Raw genomic sequence first — 24,812 nt, forward strand, 5'->3', positions numbered from 1 at the left:
AATTGTGGCTTATGCAATCCTAGCAAGCTTGCACCATGGTCTGAATTGTTTATAACCCACTTCTCATCCTCTTGTATTTTTGCCTTTTTCTCTAATATAATCTCCACTATCCAAAAAACAAAAACGTAATACATAATTGAATTCAAGAGACAATCAATATTTTTTTCCATCTCATGTTGAGCAGCCATCTGCCTCTTTATCTCTTCTACCTTGCTTTGATGATTCTCCGCCAATTAAGGTTCAAACCTGATTTTGTGTATGGCCGACATAGTGGCCATGAGTTTGGTTCTACTTCCTCTGTGCCCCCTCACGATCTTGTCCTGGCGCCTGATCCTACTCCTACTCCAGCTTCCACCGCTCTTCGCCGGTCTACTCGCCCTTCTAGGCCTCCTCATTGGTATGGTTTCTCCTCCACTATCTCTCCTGTCACTACTTTATCCTCTATTTCCATTCCCACTTGTTACAAACAGGTCATGGCACATGAGTGTTGGTAGCATGCAATGCAAACAGAACTTCGAGCACTTGAGGAGAATCACACTTGGGATATTGTTCCTTGCCCTCCTCCAATTAAGCCTCTTAGGAGGTAAATGTCAAATATAGGAAAGATGAAGGGGGCCTTCTAGATGACCCTACTCTCTATCGGCGCTTGGTTGGGAGTCTCATCTACTTGATCACTACTCGCCCCGACATCTCCTATGCCGTTCATCAGGTCCGTCAGTTTATATCCTCTCCTCGTCATCTTCATATTGCTGCAGTTCGATGCATCATCCGCTATCTTCGAGGTTCTCCTACTCGTGGGTTATTCTTTCCTGCAGGCTCCTCTCTTCAACTTATTGCTTATAGTGATGCTGATTGGGCTGGGTGTCCGGATACCCGTCGCTCTACTACGGGTTGGTGTATGTTTTTAGGTGATGCCTTAATTTCTTGGAAATGTAAGAAACAAGATCATGTTTCTAAATCCTCTACTGAAGCTGAGTATCGTGCCATGTCTACTGCTTGTTCTGAGATTGTATGGCTACGCGGTCTTCTTGCGGAGCTTGCGTTCCCTCAGACTACTTCTACCCCTCTTCATGTTGATAACACTAGTGCTATTTAGATTGCCACCAACCCTGTTTTCCATGAACGTACCAAGCACATTGAGGTTGATTGTCATTCTATCCGCGATACCTTGGATAGTCGGGTGATCTCTCTTCCTTACATTTCTTCGGATCTCCAAGTGGCTGATGTCTTCACCAAAGCAATGACTCGGCAGCGGCATCAATTTTTGGTTGGCAAATTGTTATTGGTTGACTTACCAGCATCAATTTGAGGGGGGATGTTATCATATATTTGTATTTATGAAAGGGCATTATTGTAATTTCTATATCTTATAACTTAAACTTCTATATCTATGTATCGGAAACGAAATCAGGGTATCGAAACAGAAAATCAAAATCAATCTTCGGGAAGATCCTTTGTCAAATAGTTGGTTGGCAATGTCGATTGTTAATTATTTTGATTAATTTTTTAGTAGCACCCTTTTACCCTAGTGACTTGAACTTGAAACCCCACACTAAATATTCCCCATACTGAGCCAAAGGATCCAAATTATGCAAGTCAAACTAAACACATCTACAGTAGAAAATAAATAAAGTAAAGCAAAGGACAATAGAGGATTTCAAAAACAAAGGAAAACAATGTGGGTGAACAAAGATGCTAAAGCTGCCTTCATATGTCTGATAAGACAACAAAACCTCTGAGCAGATTTTCTCAAACCCCCCCTCAAGCTGGAGCATATATGTCCATAAGACCCAACTTGTCACAAAAAATCACAAATTCATTTTTTTCCCAAGGCTTTAGTGAATACATCTCCAACCTGATCACCAAACCGAACATATGGGATAACTACCTCCTTTCTCATAATAGCATCCCGAATGAAATGACAATCCACCTCTATGTGTTTTGTCCCCTCATGAAATACTAGATTAGTGGCAATAAAGATGGGTGTTCAGTTGTCACAATGCATAGTCATGGGTTCATCATGCAGAAGCCTAACTACTGTGTCATAAACCTCACCTACAACAATTCACTAACAGTGTGAGCCGTCGCTCTATATTCTACTTCAGCACTAGACCGAGCTACAACATTTTGCTTCTTACTATTCCAACTTATCCAGTTAGAACCCAAAAATATGCAATAACCAATAGTGGACTACATGTCCAGTTTGGAACCATCATAATCAGCATTAAAAGCTTCAATTTTCAAATGATCACTGGATTTAAAAAAGAGACCTTTCCTTGTGACCCTTTCAAATATTTTAACATTCTGTGCTGCTTCCAAATGGACCCTACGTGGGTGTTCCATAAATTGGCTCCACTACACTCATTGCAAATGAGATATCTGGTCGAGTAACTATAGCATACATGAGCTTACCAACTAATCTCTAGTACATTGTCTTAACATTTAGCCCTGCACTCTGATCATCATGGAGATCATTTTTAATTTCTATTGGAGTATCAATCGGGTTGACTCCCAATAGTCCATATTCTTGTAACATATCTGTTACATATTTCTGTTGTGTCAAGACAAGTCCTTACTTACTTTCTGCAACTTCAATCCCTAGAAAATACTTTAGTAACCCCAGATCCTTAATCTGGAAATGTTTTGCTAGATGAGATTTAACTTCTTCAATGTCAGCACACAACTACCAGACAATATAATGTCATCTACATACAACAACAACACTAAAATCCTAGATGGCCTAATTGCAAATGCCACTTTAGAGGTGAGACTACAAAGCGTAACACATATAAAGTATTATCTGGCAAGTGGCTCTCCAAATAATAAAATTCGCCTCTCACGAGCAAAATCAATAATCTTCTTCATTGAAAGATCCTGAAACACATAATGAGTAAGATAGAAGGTCAAAAAACAATTCATGGACTTGTTTAATTGACTAACAGATAACAAATTCAAAGGAAGTTTAGGGACAAGTAGCGCAAGCTGAGGAGATAAGAAAGACACGGAAGTGACTGTACCAACTCCTTCAACAAAAAACATAGACCCATCAGCTAGATTAACATGATTTATAATAACATGTCTGACATATGAGTGGTAGCCCCTAAGTCAAAGACCCAAGTAGATGATGGGCGCACATGAAGAGTAGACATACCTGAACTTGCCAGAGTGGCTGTAGGAACAGAAGCTTGAGCCACAGATGCTGAAGGGGATGCAATTGAAAGTTGAGCTATACGTTGCACAATCTGCTACTGTTGCTGAAGTAACTGGTGTATCTTATATGGAGCCCTCGACGTAACAATAGTCACCACCACTTCAGTGTGGTTGTCATTATTGTCATGAATAATCGAATTGGCCCATGCTTGTTTATCAAATTTGATCCAGCACCTATCTGAGAAATGGTTTGTTCTTTCACAATGGCTACACTTCCTCTTGGACCTACCATCACCTCGGCCTCGACCTTGACCTCAACCAGAATTATCTCTACCTCGACCTCTGCCACCACTGGTATGGCCTTTGGATGACTCTGTAGAACCAAAAATATTACGTGCACTAGCTTCCACTATTTTAACCCCTTTACCCTATTGGGTACAATTGTGGTCTCGTTAGCATAATCCTGTTAAAAGTGGTTGATAGTGTAGGTACATCATCTGAGGCAAGCACTGAGCTTAATCCCATCAAATTTAAACCCCAACCCATCAAGGAATTTAGCAACCAACAATTGATTTTGTTGTTTCCTTAATTCACACTCATCTATAGTAAACAAATGATATATATTGATTTCCTACCAAATTCCCAGAAATGCACTGTAGTATTCGACAACAAATCTATTACCCCTCTTAAGACCAAAGAAGAGTGTATACAGCTTGTTAAGGAATAGTCCCACATGGATTAGTGAGTACAAAGATCTTGAGTTCATTAGTTGGAAAAAAAGTTTCCTAAGTTGGCTAGTCATTTTGGGATGGGCCTTGGACCCAACTTTACTTGGTATCAGAGCAGGTACTCATATGTGGGCCTACACCTAAACTATCCACTTGTAGAGCCACAAAAGAGGGCCTACACCTAAATTATCCACTTGTAGAGCCACAAAAGAGGGTCTACACGTGAGGGAGAGTGTTAAGAAATAGTCCCACAAGGATTAGTGAGTACAAAAATCTTGAGTTTATTAGTTGGAAAAGAGGTTTCCTAAGTTGGCTAGTCATTTTGGGATGAGCTTTGAACCCAACTTCACATAGCTCATACACACGAGAAAGGTTAATCTCTTGTGCATATAGTGATTCCAATGACACCCACATAGCCTTTGTAGTTTCGCAATTCATCACCTAGTTCCTCAATGTAGAATCAAGTTGTTAATAATCCATGTCATAACTTGACTATCCTCTACTTCCCAATCATCATTTGCAGGAACATGATCTCTAGTCTTCTTCTTGGCTTTCAAATAAATTTTGACAGATTTGGCCCAGTTAAGATAATTAGGTCCAGACAGCCTTTCAAAAGTAATAATAATAATAATGTCTTGCCCATCAGAACTAGTAACCTCTCTAGATGGAGTATACACTTCACCTGAATCAGCCATACCAGCAGAATAACACCCAATTCAACCTCAAGTGAACTTCTCGAAGTCTAATGTGTGGACCAATATGTGGGTCCCACTTCAAAATTTGGGTTAGAGCAACAATCTTAATGTGCACACTTGAGAAATACCTCCAACAGCAACAAACAATGCAATTTTAAGAAAAAATGATCCAAAACAGAGATGACACAGGTACTGGGCAGGGGCAACTTGGCACACATCTCAAGGAAGAGGCTCTTGCAGCCTAATAAACCCTCTTAGGGCAATTAAAGACTTCCAAACGGCTCTATAAGCAGCAAGACCATTAACCCTAGGGTTATGGTAGAGAAAGAATGAAAAAATATGGAGTTTTTACAAACCAATCGTGGAAGAAATTTGAAAACCCCTCTTCTAGGAAGTCGCCTCCTTCAATTGAGAATGTTGACGATGAATAGGGCCTCCCAAATGCGATCTATTGCTCTAATACCATGAAAAAATTGAAGATTGAAGAAGAGAGAGAATGGAAGAGGAGAGAAGAAGGAAAAAAAGAGGCTCAGATTTGAGTCTCATCGACTTCTCTATTAAATGAAGTGATTAATACAATGATTAAAATGCCCTTCTACTTAACCACTTAACTCCTTATAACTCCCATACTACCAAAATACGTCAAACTTAAACCACTACCATAATAAAACATGTAGAACAAGATGACATAGAAATATAAAACATATGTTGATGTAAAATGACCAAAATACCCCTGAGCAGATTTTCCCAAAGTAACCTCAATAAAAGGAACACAAAACGAAATAAAACATTTAACAGATACTCATGAGTTCCAAAAAATCATTTGAGAAACATAATCACTTACTCAAGAACTTTCATTTCCTACAAGACACGGTTTCAAAAAATATAAGAGCCTGAATGAAATGATAAAGCCATCACATCCATATGTATTCCATATTTCCTTAGAAATCAAAACCAAGAATAAACCCACTTTCTTCATTAAGGACAGGTAATGTCCACTATTGGGTTGGAAGGAACTGACAACAACCATTAAAAAATCATAAAATAGTTTGAAGGATAACCTGAATACAGATCCAACATTTGTATTAACATATATGAGATGTTGATGCCAGCAACAGCAAAAGGGTACTCCCACATGGCTCTATCTCCTTCTTTTTTGAACAATAACCTTTGAAAAGAAGCCTTCATTTAGAGATTTAACAATATTAGTCACAGGTTGGAATAAATAATTATGCCGGACTTTCGTTGATAAAATGTGAAAAAGCTTAATATGAAATTTTTTTCATTTGGAATTGCTGGACAGACATATGCTTTGGCCTACCGGGTATGTCCTTGCAAAAAACAATAGATTCTCAAGCGAAACGAACCCACAACCCCTGAGAAACACAGATTCTCTGATTACAAGGGAATGCTATTAAAAAGCATGAACACCATTAAAGATAAGAAAACAAATAAGAAGTATAAGGCAACACCACAAGTACACTTAAAAGTAAAACTTGTGGATGATATCCACACAATCACCTGTTTTCACTAACTAAATAAAAACAACAAGAAACATGACGAGAAGATGCCCACTTCACAGTTCCACAAACTTAGTCAAAACATATAGAATATAAACATGTAACAAGTATATAAAAGATGTGATACTGTACCTGAAGTCAGTTGATGGATTTGGACCTTGCCAACCCATCTCTTTCCATTGCTCAGAGATTAAGCCTTTAAGGTCAATGTTTGGAAAGGCTGCATTCCATAAAGCCTTGAGAGAATCCTAAAAATAAGAAAGTGGCATACTTGGAGACATCTAATAAACAAATTGCACTAACCAGAGAAAAAAAATTAAAAAAATTCATGAGAGAGAGAGAGAAAGAGAGAGAGAGAGAGAGAGAGAGAGAGAGAGAGAGAGAGAGAGAGAGCAGACAATCCAATCTTCAAAGGTGCCATTTTTAGAAGACTATATGCCTAAAATAATTTTTTTGAAAATAAAACTTAAAAAAAAGGGAGCTTAGAAAGTCTTAAAGACAACAAGCAACAAAGCAGAAAACCAATATTCACAAAATTGTGCAACTTGTATCAGACACAAGAACAAGAAACAAATTTGAATCTTGAACAAGGAGAGAGGCTTATGAAATGAGGAACTTGTCAGTAATATATTCGTGCAGTAAAAAGCACATATGAAATTGGAAATCGAACAACTTAATTTTCATCATGTGCATTACTAAAACTGAAAAAGGTAAAAATGAAGGAGAGAGAGAAATTGAGAGAGAAGAAGGGAGAATGAAGAGACTTCTGACACCAGTCTCCCTGGGATCCTGAACGACCTCCCCATCGATTATTAAGTGAAAAATACAAATTACACAAATACCCCTAATCACTTAAAAACACTAAATCCCTTATATCTCCTAATATACATATTCAAACTATATGAAAATGAATCTAGAGACACATCAATACATGCTGAATAAGATAACGCAAACTCAAGTGACTACAACATATTTAAAAAGATAAAAGAATTCAACTTCAAGGCTTGCTGTCCCGAGATGGTAGTCAACAAGATTATTGGTCAAGTCTCAGCTTCTCCCTTCAACTCAATTGGTTGATTAATGCCGGTATGACCTGCCACCAACGTCCACCCACTAACAAGGCCCGATCCCCTCCTCCCACTGGATTTCTTAAACTGAATTTTGATGGCAGCGCCCGAGGGAACCCTGGCATTGCTGGCTTTGGTGATGTCATCCATGATGTTGATGGCCGATCCCTCCTCACTTACTCGGGACAAATGGGTACTGCTGACTCCACCAAAGCTGAGCTTTTTTCCCTTCATCAAGGTCTCCTCCTCTTCAGAAATCATCTCAGTGGATCCCTCATCATCTAAGATGACTTGCTGATCATCATCAGCTGGTGTTCAACCTCCTCAGCCCCTCCTTGGCATCATTGGAGTGTCCTTCATAAAAAAAAAAATTATCTTATTTTCCCCCCTTCAATGTTATTGGACTCACACCTCGAGATCAACAAACTCGTTTGGTGATTCTCTTGCTAAAAATGGAGCTTCCCTCCAATCCCTTGTGGTAGGGGGAGAGCTCCTCTAATTTTTGTATGTTTGTTTTGTGTTTCTAATAAATTTTCGCTTCGTTACAAAAAAATAAGGTGTAGATCACTTACCTCAGGATCCATAGACGCGAGTCATGCTCCAATGTGAGAGAGGGAACAACAGTTGGATATTGAGGCACTCACCGTCTATGATATACCTGTAGTGGCTTTCTTAGAAGTAGCACCAGATGAAGAACTAGGAACTTCCTTCACAGTATTTAGAACAACTACTTCTGGACTTGGAACAGAAGGACATGTGTCTACGGTGGGTGAAACAAAGGACAGAGTATCCTCAAAAAACATCACATCAGTAGATACAAACGTCTTCTTAGTGAATGGGCAGAAGTATTTGTATCCCTTCTGTATACAAGAATATCCCAGAAACACACATTTAAGTGCACAAGGATTTTATCTCTAGAAGGACCAAACATGTGCAAAGCAAGACATGCCCAAACCCACGAGGAGACGGAAGGAATACAGTAACAGATGACATAAGTATCTATATGGGAACTTACCTCCCAAGCACAGAAGAAGGCATCCTAATTATAATAAAACATGCAGTGAGAATTGCATCACCGTAATAGGGTTGGGGAACATTCATATGCAATAACATAGTATGAGCGACTTCTAATAAATGACCATTTTTGCGTTCAAGCACGCCATCTTGTTGTGGGGTAAAACATAGAAGATTGATGTATAATCCCACTTTCTTGACAAAATAAATCAAACTCGTGATTCATGAATTCCATATCATTATCAGTGCGAAGTACACGAATAGACATATTAACCTATTTTTTATTTCATTATAAAAAGTTTGAAATACATGAAACACCTCAGATTTCTCCCATAAGAGATATACCCAAGTACATCTACTGAAATCATTAATAAACGAAACAAAATACTTGTAACCAAACATACTAGTCAAAGGACAAGGCTCCAAACATCAGAATGAACAATGTCAAACTTCTGACTACTCTTGGAATGACTTAATGGAAATGGTGTCCAATGATGCTTGCCCAATTGGCATGAGTCACACTGAATAGAAAAACTGGAAGGAAATGCAAGAAAATTTGAACCAATTTTGCTAGAGAAGGGTGACCTAACAATAGGTGTCACTATAGAGGTGAACCTATAAAGTCTCTAACATAGTAGACAAAATTCAGTTGAATATAGTAGACAAAGTAGGTACATTATATGAAGCAAGTAACTATGCTTTTACTCCATCAAATGCAGAACCCAGGACATCAAGAAATTTAGCAACCAACAATCGACTCTGCCATTATCTTAATTCCCATTCATCTGTAGTAAACGGATGATGCGTCCCCTGCCAAACCCCTACAAATTCATTGTAATACATTGTAACAAATCTATTACCTCTTGAGACTAAAAAATACACTCGAGACAAATTGTTCTCTTGTACTTACAAGGATTCTAGGGGTATCCACATTTCTTTCGCTATCTCACAATTCATAAATTGATTCTTCAACTTAGAATCAACACTGTTAATCATCCAGGTTATAACCTGACAATCTTCTGACTCCCAGTCGTCATTCATGGGCACAAGGGGGATCATCTCTGATATATTTTCATTTTCACTTTATCTTTAAATGCATCTGTACTGATTTAGGCTAGCTAAGGTAGTTTTGCCCATTCAACTTCTCAAAAGTTCTTACAATGGGATCTTTTCCATCAGAATTCCCCACCTCTCTTGAAGGGCTGTATATTTCACCAGAATCAGCCATGATAATAACAAATCAACCAGAATTCAGCAAATAAAAACTTCAATTAATAGGCTAGGTGCACAGCATAGGTGGAACCCACTTCACAGAAAATTAGGGTTTCTATGCAATGCTCTCACAAACCTATGTTGGCCCAATTTCACCAAAATAGAATGACTTGACATTCAAAAATCACACAAAACTAGTAATCCAGGGCTGACATCACCCTTTCCAGAGGTTGAAGCAAACAAAAAACCCAGTATTGGATTGTGTACCAAGCAAAGAGAGAGAAACCCTCACCAATGAGTCCTTCTAGGGCTCTAAATCATAATTAAACTGCACTAAAGGTAGTATAAACCAACAACCCTAAGGTTATAGCAGAGACAAAAGAAAAAAGGATGGTTGTTTACCAATCAGCAAGGCACGAATTCCAAGAGCCTCTTCCTTTTCAAGTCGCAGTCCTTAATAGGGATAAAACAGAAGAAATAAAAACCGTCAAACTAGGATAGCCTGCTCTGATACCATGAAAAAGGTCAAAATGAAGGAGAGAAAGAGAGAAATTGAGAGAGAAGAAGGAAGAATAAGAGACTTCTAAAACCAGTCTCCTTGGGGATCATGCACAACCTCCCCATCTTTTATGAGGTGAAAAAGTACCCCTACTCATTTAAATGCACTAAATCTCTTATATTTCCTAATAGATATGTTCAAACTACATGAAAAATGAATCCAGGGACACATGTAAACATGTTGAATAAGATAATGCAAAAATCTAGCTACCACAGCATATGTAAAAAGACAAAAATACCCTTCACTATTTTTAACACAAAGATACATTCAAAAAAATCAACATAAGATTCATAAAATTAGTATTTCCTTTTCTTTGTTGTAAATATAGATTTGAATTCAATTAGTATTCTCCTTCTGAACGTCAAAAACAAAACCGATTGACCAATAGAGATAAAGGTATACCTGATGGTCAGGACGAGTCTCGTCAAAAGGTACTTGCAATCTTTCCTGAAGACTTTGCAATCTTTGTTCCTGAGCCACAGATCATACGATTAATGACAAATGACATGTAATGAAGTAAATCTGCTAGCAGAAAAGTGTATCGCATCCATCATGCAGCAAGAGTCTAACCTGAATAGGGCTCAAGCAATAATCAAGGGCCCTTACTCCATGGCGCTTGTTACCAGAACGATTAAGTAGTCCCCCAATCCATGATTTTGATCCAACCATAGCATTAGCTGTCAATATTGAAACACCAGAAATTGACTGAAAATAGAAATACCATCTCGAGTTAATTACTTTTGCAAGAAGACTACTGGACCTTTTAGAACCAAACCAGAGAAAAGGACCAAATAAACTCCGGATCATAGAAGAGACTTTTCACCTTTGCATCAAGAATAGACCTTTCCAGCACAATAGAGTAGATCTTAGATGAAATGCATTTAAGAAACATGAGACGGTTAAGATTCATTTACCCAACATTACCATCCCATACAGTGGTGACTTATAAAGGAAATCAATAAGAAAGAAAAGCTGCAAAAACGAATACACAATCCATACTCACAAAAGCATTGAGCCCACTGAAGTATCAGGTGAGCGAAACTATGTCCCCATACAAATTCTTCACATCTACTCTTCTCCCTCCAATAGACTTCATCTTCATCAACCTGTATCCGGAAGCCCCCACTGAGTTTTATATGAATGTCATAAAATAGCTGCGTAGAAGCTCAAATAGAGTGTCGCCATTATTTTTGTTTTTAATGAAAGCATCTAATAAGTGTTAAACAAAGATTGTCGCCAAACGTCTGGGAGTAACAAAGATCAATATTGCTGAAGCATAAATATATTTTTTAGATCAGCTAATCCATGCTTGGTTACCTAAATTTTCTAAAATAAAAATCACTATAGTTTCATTTAACTAGTAAATATGAACCTGAACATCATTTGACTTAGCTTAGACATGCACAAATTTTCCAAATAAATAAAGCTCCATTAATAGAATGCTTCAAAACACACAACCGAACATCGTGATATCTGAGGCAAACTAGATTCAGCTAGAAAACAGATTCATTGAACGAGCACGGGGTGGCTCGACATGTTACCGAGCATCCATGACATAATACACGTGGCAACAAAAAATATTTTGATAAGCACGACAGAGTTGATCTAAGAACTTCGATGAGATTATGATTGAGTGGTAGGAAAGGAACTGAAAAGTCCAAAACCACCCATGTTCGATATGTTCTCAGAACATGCAGAATGAGTTTGAACCAACGTAAACGCTGTGGAAAAGTAACAGAGGGTCCAGGATAAATGCAGAAAGAAAGCGAGTGACTTTATGCCTCTATACCGGTTGAAGAGAAGAGCAGGAAGGGATGCATCGGCGACGACGTCTAATTCTCATCTCATCTCATTCCAGAGAATGCCCCCATTGTTTCATTCCCTTCCACCATCCAAAAAATGAAACAAAAGTAAGAGGTAGAGAGAGGGAAAGAAAAGACGAATGATTGCGGTAGCACATGCCTGGCCCTACAGTTCAACATGATCCAAAATCGTTGGACAACAAAAGCAGAAACTACTAAAGGAGATCAAAGCAGAGATCGAAAGAGTCAAATGGAGGGAATAATGTAACCAGAGGGATGTAGCCAGAAAGCCGACAGAATTTAAAAGAGATGCCAGGACACGGGAAGGTCTGGACTTTAGACTATAATAGCAGAGTAAAATATTGTTCGTTTCCCTACGAATACCTTAAAAAAAACAGTAGCAGAAAAGGACAAAGGTTCAAAAATATTTTTCTTCGTATTTCTTCCTTTTAGAGAGAGGGAAAGTAAGATTTCGATTACGACGATTACAATAATAGAAATAATAATGATGATGTTGGTGGTGGGACATAAGTACCGGCAGTAGTTGGATCCGAGGAGAAGCTAGGAATATGTGGTGCGTCGTCAGAAGCTGATGAACCGGCGGGGCATTGTCGGCATTAGCGGTGCAGTTGGCTCAGGTACCGGCATTGGTGAAGCATCATCAGCAAGAGAAAGAGGGGACTTCGGCGCTCAATTCGATCTAGAGGACGATGAGCCTATCGTGCATTTGAAATTTCTGAGTCCAATTGAATTCGGTCTCCGAACAGGTCTTGAAAATGGAAAGTACTTCGTTTCTTCGATTAAGGAATTAACAAAAAGGACAAACGAGACAGATTGGGAAGCTAAGGGCGACGGAGCTTGCCATGCAATCACATGCGCCAAGAGAGATGATGTCCAGACAACAGTCTGTCGCAGCTTCGCTCGCCTTACCGCACCACCCAACCGACACGGCAAACTCAAAAGCCGCCGAAGCCGTAGCAACAGGATGCGAATCCTTTCTCTCCGTCCGTCTTCGCCAACCCCCGCGAGCGCTGTGAGCCTACACGCTCCCGCGCAACCAAAGTTGGACAGAATCAAATTATACCGAGCTATGTATACTACGTTTTTACCATTCGACCACTCGTGACTCGTGCTATGGCACAAAATTTTCACCGAGCGTAAACATTTCTGGATTTACGTTTACATGGGTAAAAAAAATCAAAACTGTTCCACTCTTTAATATTTTTAGATTGAGTTCCATAAAATGTACAAATTTCAATAAACATTTTCAGCCAATACATGTTACATGTTAGAGCATCTAATTATCCAAATAAATAGTGGAACAGTTTTGAATTTTTTTAATTTCTTCTTCAGAAAGGAAATAGATAGTGGATAATTTAAATGGATAAGAAATAACTCTTTACCTGTTTCAATTCCCACATATTTACAGCTCTAAATTGAAATTTAAAATAGGAAAAAAAGTTAGAGGTAAAATCCAATACGACTATGTTTTCCTAGACATATATCTAAAAAAACAATTAATAACAAAATTAGACACCAAAAAATTACCCACTATATATATATAATGGTTGATCCAATACAAAAAAAATATTTAGTGAGAAACATTTGAAATGACTATCTCAGCCGTCTTATCTTAGAGGTAAAATCTAATACGACTTTATGTTTTCCAAGACATATATCTAAAAAAAATTAATAACAAATTAGACACCAGAAAATTACCCACTATATATATAATGGTTGATCCAATACAAAAAAAAATTAGTGCGAAACATGTGAAACAGCTATCTCAGTCGTCCGATCATGATAAGACGGCTTAGATAGTCATTGACCGGACCCAAAGCAATAAGATATTGAAGAATTTTTATTGTGAAGAAGAACTTACAAGACGAGGAGTCGAAGAGTTGAAGATTAGAGTCATTGAGGTTTGTGTAGATTTCAAAAACTCTAGCAATGTAAGAGATTTCTAATTTCTTTCTTCCAAAGCTTGAATTCCAGCATTAGCTTATTCATATATTGAAAACCATGCTTACAGTTTTATACATATGTTTTAGAAAAAATTTAGAATTATATCAAAAGATTTTGTAGAGTTTAAACTTTATTTGAAACTCAAAACATATTTTTAGCAAATTTTGAGTTAATTTGAATCTCGAAAAGGGTGACAATTGAAGTGCTATGCATAACTTGGTGACAATGATCGATTAGTCAATTACGTTAAGTGACCAAATGTTGAAAAACAATGACTGATTAGTCACATACACTGATCAATTAGATCGAATGTTACAAGTTTCTTTAAATTGTCTACTAAATCTTTGTTTGATCATTAGGTATTGAATTTTTTAAAAAGAGAAATATTTTGTTGACTTGTTGTAATTTGAGTATAATGCAACTTTATGCTACAAAATTTTAAACATATATACAAAGTAAGCAAGGTTAGATGTCACACTACCATTTGGAAAAAACACATATCATCTATTGAAGCACTATGTATGGTTTGTATTGAACTATGGAGCCTTGGTTTGGTACCTCAACTCTCCAAGCCCCTCTTCACCGGCCTGTATGCACTATATTCACTAAACTTCCATCTTCTCTAGCATCTATTCTATTTTAAGCAGGTATTCTCTTTTGGCTCCTCTTATAGTTTAAGATGTATTTGCCCCCAAAAGTAGCTATCCTATGGTTGGAGGGCACTAGCCCTTTGGTACTGCACGTATTAATTAACCAATCTGAACTCAAAATAAAAGAAGAAGAAAGAGAAAAGAAGGATGAAACAAAAGAATTTTTATAAGGTAGAAGAGATTGGGGCAGGGAAAAGGGGGAATTGCGGGAGAAAATTGAGGGACAAACCATCATTTGTTATTTGTGCCTTTTCTATTTTTAAGCGGAAGAGACGCGTTGTTTTATTGTTGTACAGGTACTCAAAGTCTAAAGGAGGACAAGGAAAGAGAGGAACAAATGGCACCCGCATCCTCCGACCAACATGTGTTCTTTGTCCACCCCTCATGAGTGCAGATAGCACTTATTCAGGGGGTGGGTCTCAATTTCCCTCCCAAGGAACAACGAACAAAAACATCCGCTTGTAAGTTGCAAATTCCCCCTTTAACACCTCTCCTCTCTTTTGCCCTTGGCCTCCTCTTCCATCTTCCCCCCTGTCGGTTTCTTCGTTTTCTGGAGAGTAGAGGAGGGAATGGGTTTTGCCTTTTATGTTGCAATTGACGTGTTTCATTGAAAAAATTCCTTCCCTTTTCCTCCTCTCCTCTCCGGAAGAAGGAAGAATCCTTGGTTTCTCTAATTTCAAGAGATTACATTTATTATTTCCAGTACAAAAAGTAGTAAGAAGACATGGGGCATCATCATCAACATGGGGCATACCCTATGGATGTGGAGTCATCCTACATGCACCCTGCACCAAATTATGGCCCAGGATATGTAATGCTATCGGAGCATGGCAGCGATCATCACTTGCGACCCCCTCCGTACCGTCGCAAGAACATCCCTCGGTATCATTCCAAGATGCACTCCCACCGACGAGGTGGCTGTTGCTGCTGCATTTGTTGTTGTTGCACCTTCCTCATGGTCTTCCTACTTCTCCTCCTCCTTCTAGCTTCCTACGTCTATTTCTTTATAAAACCTAAGCCCCCCAACTATAAGATATCGAACATGAAAATTGCTGCCTTCCACCTCAACTCTGATTTCAGCCTCTACACTGAATTCAATGTTGCAGTCCGAGCGGAGAATCCGAATGACAATGTTGCCATTATCTATGGCCATGATGGTGCAGTCGCAGTCACTTACACTGGCTCCACCCTCTGTTATGGCAAACTCCCAACTTTCTACCAAGGCCACCACAACACGACAACCATCAATGTGGGGTTGAAGGGGAAAAGCGAGTTTGGATCAGGTCTGCAGTCAGCTCTGATGGACAACAAGCGCAAGGGCCGAATCCCGTTGGACATTTATGTGAGGGTACCCTTCAGTGTAGAGGTTGGTTCCATCCGGACAAGTCCGCTGAAAGCCATAGTGCATTGTGCATTGGTGGTTGATAACTTGTCTCCCAATCGGAAAGTTAACATCATTTCCAGCAAATACGATGTAGAAATCAAGTACTGAAATATGCCAACTCTTTGATCGGGTTTGCATCATCGTTTGCTGCTTCTTGTGCACATGTCTAACGTCTTTCCCAATAATCCAGTGATGGGAGTCGCCGTTTCTTCCTTTCCATTCCAAATCCATATATCTCACTCTGTGTATTGTTTTCACTAATTTGACAGTTTGGTACGTAGCTAGAAGAGAGATAGATATATACCTAGACAATGATGTAATGTAAATTTATTAAGAGTATTGGGTAAAGAACACCAAATTTGAACATATTTGTTTTTTGAGGGGAGCTCTGAAAAATCAGAATACATGCATCTCAAAGATTTCATACGCTCTTTGGTTGAATGAAAATTGTCAACCGCCACCTTGTCCCTGTCCTCCTCCCTGTGATAGGGATAGGGGATTAGCTGCCAAGAGATGACGAACAAATTTATCTGCTTGCAAAAGACCCCGAAGCAATTTTTCGAGGCAACTTTGAACAAGATAGAAAGTTCCTTCCTCATTAATGAATTAATGATTTTGTCATCCCCCCAATTTTGTTTTGGGATATGTGGCAAAATATGACGAACGATGCTATTAGCTTCAACCCGTGACGCAACAACTGTGCTAAGATCCCGTAGAGATCGTTTACAGGAAATATTTGAACACGTCTCTAGGAGACCATCAAGTCAATATACTCCTTTGGGCTTTCTTAGTCTGCCTCAAAATGCTCAGTATACAACCTGAAAGCAGCAGAGAGAAGCTTGCCACTAGTATGGAACTCATCTGAGTTGACTCACCTCCTGGAAAAGTTTCTTTATTAAATATAATAATGGAGATAACTTGCGTGGTGGAAGTCACTCAGTATCCATCTCATTACTTCATGTCATTCAGTATCCGTTTTCATTTCTTTATCTTGGAAACAGAAGTATCAACATAACCATTCTTCATAGAAACACATATTTACACAAATGCCTGTAACACAAAAATCCTTCAACTCATCAAGACAAGTCCCTTCAACCAGTAATTGTAACTCACTAAATCATCACCAGCACAGAGGTACTCGGTACTCAATGGATTCACCTTGGTCAGTGGGCTGCAATTGCAAGAACTGTTTTCTTGGTGTCCCCCCTTTTCCTCCTCATAAGTAGCTTCCTAAGAAAACCTCCACCAATTTTTTGCTTCCTAGGAACAATTGCAAGAGATCCAACTCCAACCTCAGCTTTCCCCTTGTTTTCATTTGAATTATAGGCCTTGCGTCCCAAACCTTCTAGGTTCCTAGTGTACTGATTGACAGGAAGTGTCTTACCATACAAAAGACCTGCATTAGGATTTTGTGGTCCCTGAGAGTCGCTTGTACAAATAATTTCTTTAGTTTTTGGAGATAAGAGCTCCTCAGCTTTGGCATCATCCTCAGCTATCATTTGGTCAAGTAGGGATGACCTATAGTTGGTCCTTGTAGTGCCAGTAGTGGTAATCACCTTATCAAACAGAGCAACATCCTGTGGTGAAGCCAAGGCCTTCAACTGTCTACCAAGGTTTAGGATAGTTTCTTGACACTCAGCCAGCTTTTCAGAAGCTGCTGTTATCTCCCAGTCCTACAAAATTACAATTTTCATCAGTGAAACGTGACCTGTAACTATGATAATCAACACAAAGGGGTTAATTAATTGAGGAAAACGATCTAGAAAAACCAATCTTCTGACCTAGAAGAGATCAATTATGATGGTGTTGCTTATATAAAATGTTAACTATTACCAGATAAAATGATTACCATTTAAACAAAGATCCAAAATATGACTTTATGGATATGAATATCAACATGCAATGCTGTTGCAGGGACAGAATCATGTAAAACATGTTAGAAAACAAATGACACTTTTAGCCTACAGTATGGTTTCTGTCCCATTCACAGCTCCATTATCAAAGTGTGTTTAACAGTATCATGCTGCTTGAAAGTTAGAAAATCTTAGTACAGAGTGTGACAGCACACATATAATTGCAAGAGCAATGTAGGAAGCATTTTTGGGTGTGACACAAACTCTAAAAAAGCATGAAGAAACCTGCTGCTACAATTTACAGGAAAATTCTTTTGAAAGGTTTTAGCATATCTAGTATCATCTTAAGATAAACCCTGAACTAGAGCTGTATATAAACCACCTGTTAGCACTCTTAACCCATGAAATTAGCTCAATTAAGACAAAAAACTTCATTTGGTAACATGAAGCAGCAGGGAGCCTGTGCAGTCATATGCAAGAACTTTTTCATGCGAATATGAAATATGTTAGTTTCTTTGGCTGGCAGAACTGATTGCATCACATATCTCTGTGTTCTTTGACAACCTTAACAAGATTCTAGTCACCGATTCAGATAAACAGAAAAAAGTAGCTCATGAGTAATTCATGCAGTCACATTTGGACTATGTCAGCCTTCTCATAGTTTTTTTTTATTTTTTATAAAGCTTGGTAATCTTGTTAAAGGTTGCTAAAAAAATAGGCCAATTAAAAAGAGAAAATCAACTTATAAATTTAATTTTCACTGCAGAAAAGGGCTTACTGTTCGAAGTTGCTTTGCCTCCTTAGCCATACCATACTCAGAAGTTTCTTTATTAGCCACACCATACTCAGAAGTGTCTTTATTAGCCACACTGCAAATGATATCGGGTTAGCATCACCAAACTTGCTCTTCATAAAATAAGAGTCACATTACTAGTATATTTTAGATTGCCATAGAGGATATCTCAAGTTACTACCTTTCTAGTTGGAGTTGGAGCTCAAGACAAGTTGATTCCAATTCATGGCAACAGTTACTCTTATCCTCTAGCTCTGCCTCCAGAGACGAGAACTTCTGTCGCGCCTCATTCAATTCGACCTTTGCAACCGTCAGTTGGGTGTCAAGATCTGCATTAAGCAATTTTTGATTTTCTATTTGATCCTCACTCAGTCTCTGTGATTCTTTTAGAACAGCCAGCTCCTCATTTAAATTTGTGACATTTTGCTGAGATTCCTGAAGTTGAGTGATTAAGGATTCTTCTTTACTAATATTCACTTGAAGTCTCTCTTCCAAAACCTTTATTTCAAACTCCATACTTTTGAGCACATCTTTCAGTCTCTTGTTGTCTTCTTTCAACTTTACCTCAGATCTTTTCTCTGTTAGGAGCCAAATATCTTTGCAGTCTTCCACTTCAACTTCACTTTCACTGTGCGACTCATCCAAATCAAGATGTTTTTTTATTGAATCTTTCATGCTTGAAACATCCTGTAGGGAAAAGCAGTGGTTCATAATCCATTCTAGAGTTTCGGCCAATATTCTGAGGAATTTCTCGACATCAGTTGTTCCCATTTCAAGTTCATTACATATATGAATGAAATTATGAAGATTACCAGTTAGTTCAGAACCTTTCCATTGGAAAACACGCACCATGTAGTCTGTAGAGCTTCCACTGTTTCCCGAAAATAACTGCTGCTTATCAACCCTTTCAATGAGTTCAACTATTTTAGACATTGATTTACTAAAGTCTGAGGTAACTGTCTGGCTGCTAATTTCAGCCAATAACATATTTGCACTGTCTGCAGCATCAAACGAATCCTTTGTCAGAGATGAGTCTGCATTTCTCCAAGTTAAGCAACCGCTCATACATGTGAGGTCATTCTTTCTGGCTTCAGTTACTTCACTTGGAATGGTATGCTTCATGTTTGCCAAAGCAACTCTAACCTCCTGAAGAACTTCATCATTACTTCTTTGTGTGGCAAAACTCTGCTCCGAGATCACCCTCAGTATATCCTGAAGCCAGCTTGGAAAGTTTTTGCTAGAGGTAAAGTTACCTCCAATTGGAACCAACTCTTTCCCTGTTGCTTCCAGAGGATGACCTTTTGAACACAACTCAAGAGGCAGCACACTTCTATTACTTTCATCAGAAGAATGAGACCAGCCAAATGGGTCTTCTACAGAAATGATAGCTAATTTTTCCATTTCAACAAAATCATCCATCAAGCTGAGGTCCGGAACTACAATACACTTACTTGGTGGTTGTGCCTTTGGTTTACCATGACGAAAATTTTCAAGTTCTGTGATTAACGCAGAAGCCCAAGATTCAGCACAGCTTACTTCATCATCCTCAGATATTGAAACAAGAGTAGATTCAGATGATATAGGTCCAGTCGTCTTCACAAGTTCCAAGCCAATCTGACTTTTTAAAGAATCTCCAATTTGTGACTCCAACCGTGATAATTTAGAAGCAGTTTGTGTGCACATTACCCTTGAGGACTGAAGTTCATTATTTGTCTTGCTCAAACTCTCTTTAAGGATTTTATTTTCTGCCTGTGTTGCAGACAATCTCTCAACCAGAAAACTTATCATCTTATTATCTTTGTTTTCACCTGAACCAGCTGCCACAGGATTCAGTTTCTTCCTCCTTGTTTTTACAATCAACCTTTTCGTTTGAGGACTTCCTTCCTCAGCAAAGACCTGGAGCGAATGCTATCTACATGAGCCTCGACTCTCTCAGTGGAAAAAGCAGCCCATACACAACCTAAACCTATTACCTTCACTTCAAGGCTATGACATCTTTATCTATTGCATTCTTTGCCTTAATGATGAAGGATGCAAGAGCCAGAAAGACTTCGTAGCAGAATAGGAGTTCGTGCCTTCTTCCATATTTAGATAGCCCCATGTTCGGAACCCCTTCGACTTGAAGCTTGTGGACGATAGCACGTATGGGTGGTATGAGTGCCATCAACGTATCCTAAGAAATCGCTCTTTTTTTAGAACTCACTGGGAACAAAGAGAGAACGAAGGGAAGAATATATGGAGAGGTCTGCTACTTAAAAAGATTATCGGCCGGCATGACAAGAGAAAAGAGATAGAGAGAGCATGCTGACGATGGGATGGGGATGGGATTTAGTTTTTACAAAATCGCACTGGAGCCGTACGATAGAAGGCGCAAAAATTCTGACTAGGAGAGAGCAGGAGGTGGGCTTGGAATAAAACAAACAACCTTTGAAGCCGGAGCCGATAGAAATTGTTCTAAGTTAAAGAGCGTGTGGAATAAAGTCAAGAAAGGGGAAGTGAAGCCATCATTAGCTAAACCGGCTCCCATAATAGTAGACTCTTTAGTGCTCTTCGTTGACTCTTTCCTTCTGACACTATGAGGGGACAGCATCTCTCGTCTTTTAGAAGGCAGTGTGGACCGAAATGGAAGCCGGTCAACGGTAGGCGTTCATTCCTCTCCTTTCATACGAGTCTCTTCGCGGAGGGTGGAAGGGACTGACTTTCGAGTTCATCTGGCCTTCGGGAACCATGCTCCCGGGAAACATATGGGTACTCTATTCGATTGTTCTTGAAAAATAGAAAAAAGCCAGACCTTCCGGGTATCTCTTTGAATCCTGAATATGGTATGGTGATACCTCCGATTGTACCAACCTACATATGTCTCTCCCCCATCAATCAGTACTAGTTATTGTCATTTTCTTTCCTTGACCTTATTTGTCCGATGAGAAATGCGAAACGATAGAAGGATCCTCCAGTCCTGCTGGGAATTAGATCCTGCTCTTTGTCCCCCCTCCTCACAGAAAATGGATAAATGAATTGATCGATTCATCGGATCGGGACTGACGGGGCTCGAACCCGCAGCTTCCGCCTTGACAGGGCGGTGCTCTGACCGATTGAACTACAATCCCAGGAAAATTAGGTGTACAGCCTCCAAATCTTTCTTTATTTCGTCTTTCTTTGTTTGATTTCATTCGAACCATTTTTGATCGCCGTATTGTAACAGAGACACGAATGATATATATATATCATATCATCATAGATATGATATATAGTGACAGTGACACGGATTACTAGTAATCCTGTGGTTATTGCCAAATCGATTGAGAATCTTTCGAACAATGAAAAAAGTCTTTCTCCTTTAGACTTTATACTTATAGATCATAAATCGTTATCGTTATAAACAGAAGAACATGCGAAAACAAAGAAAATGGAATGGAGATAATATATATAAAAAGATTGACTCTTTCTTCCTCCATATCATGCATTTTTTTAGGACGGATTGGTTATATCATCTTCATGGATCGGTGAATTCTTGGGTCGAGCTGGATTTGCACCAGCGTAGACATATCGCCAACGAATTTACAGTCCGTCCCCCGCTCGGGCATCGACCCTGGAAGAAGAAATTCTAGGCTTATTGAGAATCCATGATCAACTTCCTTTCGTAGTACCCTACCCCCAGGGGAAGTTGAATCCCCGCTGCCTCCTTGAAAGAGAGATGTCCTGAACCACTAGACGATAGGAGCATACCTGCCCGATCGCCATCATACTATGCGAATACGCAGAGCAGTTTTTTTTAATGGTAGAACCCGTAAATCTGGGAAGGGATCGACAAGTAATCGAACATCTTCTTTTTCTATGCGCAAGGTACGCCCTTCATGACATGATTCGAAAGAAAGATCTTTTTTTGGTACACGTATCAATCAAGTGAATCTCGTTCTTCTGGGTCAATAAAAGCTATTAGGATAGGATCGGTCTTGGAACAATTCACTGCATTGATACTTATATACTTATACTAGATCCATATATATATAAGTCTAATTTCTTTAGCTATTATCCCCCTCACTACGTGAGTTAACTCACTCCGTTAACACTTCCTTCGTCGGTTCTCCGTTCGGTTTGGCGGGGATACTAGTGCTAGCTCGAGACTACTATAATAAACTAGCTCGTGTCCCCTGGTTGAGGGGACATTCTCCCTTGGCCCTCACTTCGTTCGTTCAGTAAACGGTCCATCTCCCAGTATTAGTGAGCCGTCTATAGGCAACGAGTGCGAGTGGAGTTTTGAGTATTATATATAATTATATATACTACTGCCTATCTCGACCCGAACACAAGCTCAAAACCCTCACACGAGTTAGTGGTCTTTAGGCAGCGATTGTAGTAGTTCAACTCCTAGTTGATGAGAGTGACTTCGGGAGTCAAAAGAGTAAAGGTCATTCTCTCAATTCCAATCGAACGCAACTGGATCTAGTATGAACTGGCGATCAAAACATATATACGGTTCTCGAAAAAGAAGTTCTTTCTGCGAGCCTACGAAACGAGTCACCACTGGAGCAGATCAAATAAGGAGATCAGAATCGGGATCTCCTTTAGATGCTGGGCCACCCCCTTCTCAGAAACTCAAACTGTAATAGATTTGAAGCCTGATGAACGAGATCGATCTGAACCTCCTTTGCATCCCACAGGATCCACAATCCTCCTGCAGATCCTGAAGGATGACAGCAAACACTACTTCCCTCGAAACCCAACCTTCTCACCAGATTTTCCACCAGGCTCTCTTTCACCTTCGTCTCCAATACAATCACAATAGCCGGCTTATCAGTTTGAATCATAGCACCTCATCGTAGGTCTGTTATTAAGACCTCTTGCATTCCAAGCAAGAACTTTCATGGAGAAAGGTTAGGGATAGGGGAAGGCGTACCTTTGCCCCCTATATATCTGTGGCTTAGAGGGCTTTGAAGCCTGCCTATAAAGCGCCTTTACACAATAGGGCCCAATAGAATAGGGCACCAGCGCCAATTGCGATTGTAGGCTTGAGGCTTTCTACCTGATAGCAAGAGTGCTTGAAGCACGCGTAAGGGCTTGAAGCGCCTATTGCAACAAGGTAAAGGCGCTTTATAGCCCTATTGCAACTTTGGGCGTCAGTGAAGAGGGCTTGAAGCACCTATTGCAATTGTAGGCTTGGGGCTTGTGCGCTAGTGTCAGGCGCGCGCAGGAGTTTTGAAGCTGGGAGGAGGCCAACGCAGTCCGCGCGGTACGGAAGATTGGTCCGCTCCGCTTTTCGGTTCGCTCCCCCTATGTGGTCGGCCTTCTTACCAGTCTGCCTCCTTTCTCTTTTTTGAATATAACAATGCCCGAGCTCCAGCTTTGCTTGCGTTCTTCACCGGCGCTCGCCGGATGTATCACTCATCCCGCTCCTAAGGTAAGGAGTCTTCTGTGTGTTATAATCATTACGGGAATGAATCGCATATTATGGTTGAGAATGACTCGGGAATTCATTGATAGTCACTTTGCCAGGTTCTAGGGGGCTTACTCCTCTTTTTTGTCGATCGAGCCGCTCTCCCTCATTCCACTCGTCCTGCCCTCTTCACGAACTTGTACAATCGATGCCACAGAGATAGCCAACTCTATTATCGAAGAAATAGGGAAACGGGCGACGATTTGGCACCAGATATCCGGAGGTGTGGAAAGAGCAGCTGTGAAAAGCGGAAAAACCATCAAAAAACGACGATTGTTCGTGGAGGTTTCCACAGAAAGACCCCTTGGTTCTGGCAAACGGATCACAATTACAGGTACCTGGGAGCATACCGATGGAATGAACGAAATACGAACAGTTAACATAAGATTTTCATAGATCTTAGGTTGTAACTTGATCATGAGCGAATTTGTTGATGTTGCACCCACATTGTATGGAAAGTGCCAAACATTGGGAACTACCCGGGGAGGAGTTAGGAACAGGAACAAAGAGAAGCGAGAACCACTTAAATAGAGGAATCGATTGTATTTCGTCCTTTGTTCCCCATAGCAACTGGGGATCAAAAAGCACCAAATTTGATGACTTATTAAGGGAAAGACGAAGTAAGAGCATGCTATTGGAGACGTTGCAACATATGTCGGGGAGGCCTCCGTTGATTGTGTACGAACAAAATACGAGTCCAAAGGCAGGGTCAGAAAGGGTTTTGCTAATGGAGATATTGACTCTTCCGGGAACCAGTAACGCGTAAACCATGTCAAACCAAGACCGATCAATATCCGAACGGAACGGATTCGAACTTCTCCTATAATAGTTTCCGGTGCGAAATCAAATTCATAGGATATATATGAGTAATTCAAAGGAGAAAGATTTGATAGGATTCGATTAATTTGAGTAATGAACAAAACAAATAGGATTGATTATGTATCACAATTTTCTCACAACATCGAAGGTTTTTTTTTTGAATATTT

At 39.5% G+C, this 24,812-nt stretch overlaps 3 protein-coding genes and 1 non-coding gene across 7 annotated transcripts in view; 1 reads left to right on the forward strand and 3 right to left on the reverse strand.

The window, feature by feature from the left end:
• The window catches only part of LOC137942648 (uncharacterized), a 39,799-nt gene extending 27,031 nt beyond the window's left edge, over positions 1-12,768 (reverse strand). Inside the window, exons 1-7 of one of the 4 annotated variants that reach the window (XM_068788374.1) lie at positions 12,283-12,768; positions 10,949-11,051; positions 10,516-10,622; positions 10,348-10,416; positions 6,226-6,341; positions 5,895-5,949; positions 5,635-5,755 (exon numbers count right to left, since the gene is read on the reverse strand). In XM_068788374.1, coding sequence (XP_068644475.1) covers positions 5,635-5,755; positions 5,895-5,949; positions 6,226-6,341; positions 10,348-10,416; positions 10,516-10,614 — 460 coding nt within the window. In that variant the 5' untranslated portion in view covers positions 10,615-10,622; positions 10,949-11,051; positions 12,283-12,768. Of the gene's footprint in view, positions 1-5,634; positions 5,756-5,894; positions 5,950-6,225; positions 6,342-10,347; positions 10,417-10,515; positions 10,651-10,768; positions 10,788-10,948; positions 11,052-11,734; positions 11,818-12,282 lie in introns of those variants that run through there. The other 3 variants (XM_068788375.1, XM_068788372.1, XM_068788376.1) reach the window with 3 other exon arrangements.
• A 2,318-nt stretch (positions 12,769-15,086) lies between these two features.
• LOC137943219 (NDR1/HIN1-like protein 6) lies at positions 15,087-15,945 on the forward strand. Its single transcript, XM_068788910.1, has one exon. It carries the CDS (start codon positions 15,087-15,089, stop codon positions 15,852-15,854), a length of 768 nt encoding a protein of 255 aa, XP_068645011.1. The 3' UTR covers positions 15,855-15,945.
• A 749-nt stretch (positions 15,946-16,694) lies between these two features.
• On the reverse strand, positions 16,695-20,236 carry LOC137938764 (filament-like plant protein 7). The gene is made up of 3 exons (XM_068783800.1): positions 18,574-20,236; positions 18,378-18,468; positions 16,695-17,419 (listed from the first exon to the last, which is right to left on the reverse strand). Exons 1-3 carry the CDS (start codon positions 20,178-20,180, stop codon positions 16,910-16,912), a joined length of 2,208 nt encoding a protein of 735 aa, XP_068639901.1. The 5' UTR covers positions 20,181-20,236; the 3' UTR covers positions 16,695-16,909.
• A 1,189-nt stretch (positions 20,237-21,425) lies between these two features.
• TRNAD-GUC (transfer RNA aspartic acid (anticodon GUC)) lies at positions 21,426-21,499 on the reverse strand. Its single transcript has one exon. It is a non-coding gene; the product is annotated as a tRNA-Asp (tRNA).
• Positions 21,500-24,812: the final 3,313 nt, after the last annotated feature.

Source organism: Aristolochia californica, unplaced genomic scaffold (genome assembly GCF_029961685.1).
Source record: "Aristolochia californica isolate CCGP_79_NKW_82.1479 unplaced genomic scaffold, dmAriCali1.0.hap1 SCAF_10, whole genome shotgun sequence".
NCBI lineage: Eukaryota > Viridiplantae > Streptophyta > Magnoliopsida > Piperales > Aristolochiaceae > Aristolochia > Aristolochia californica.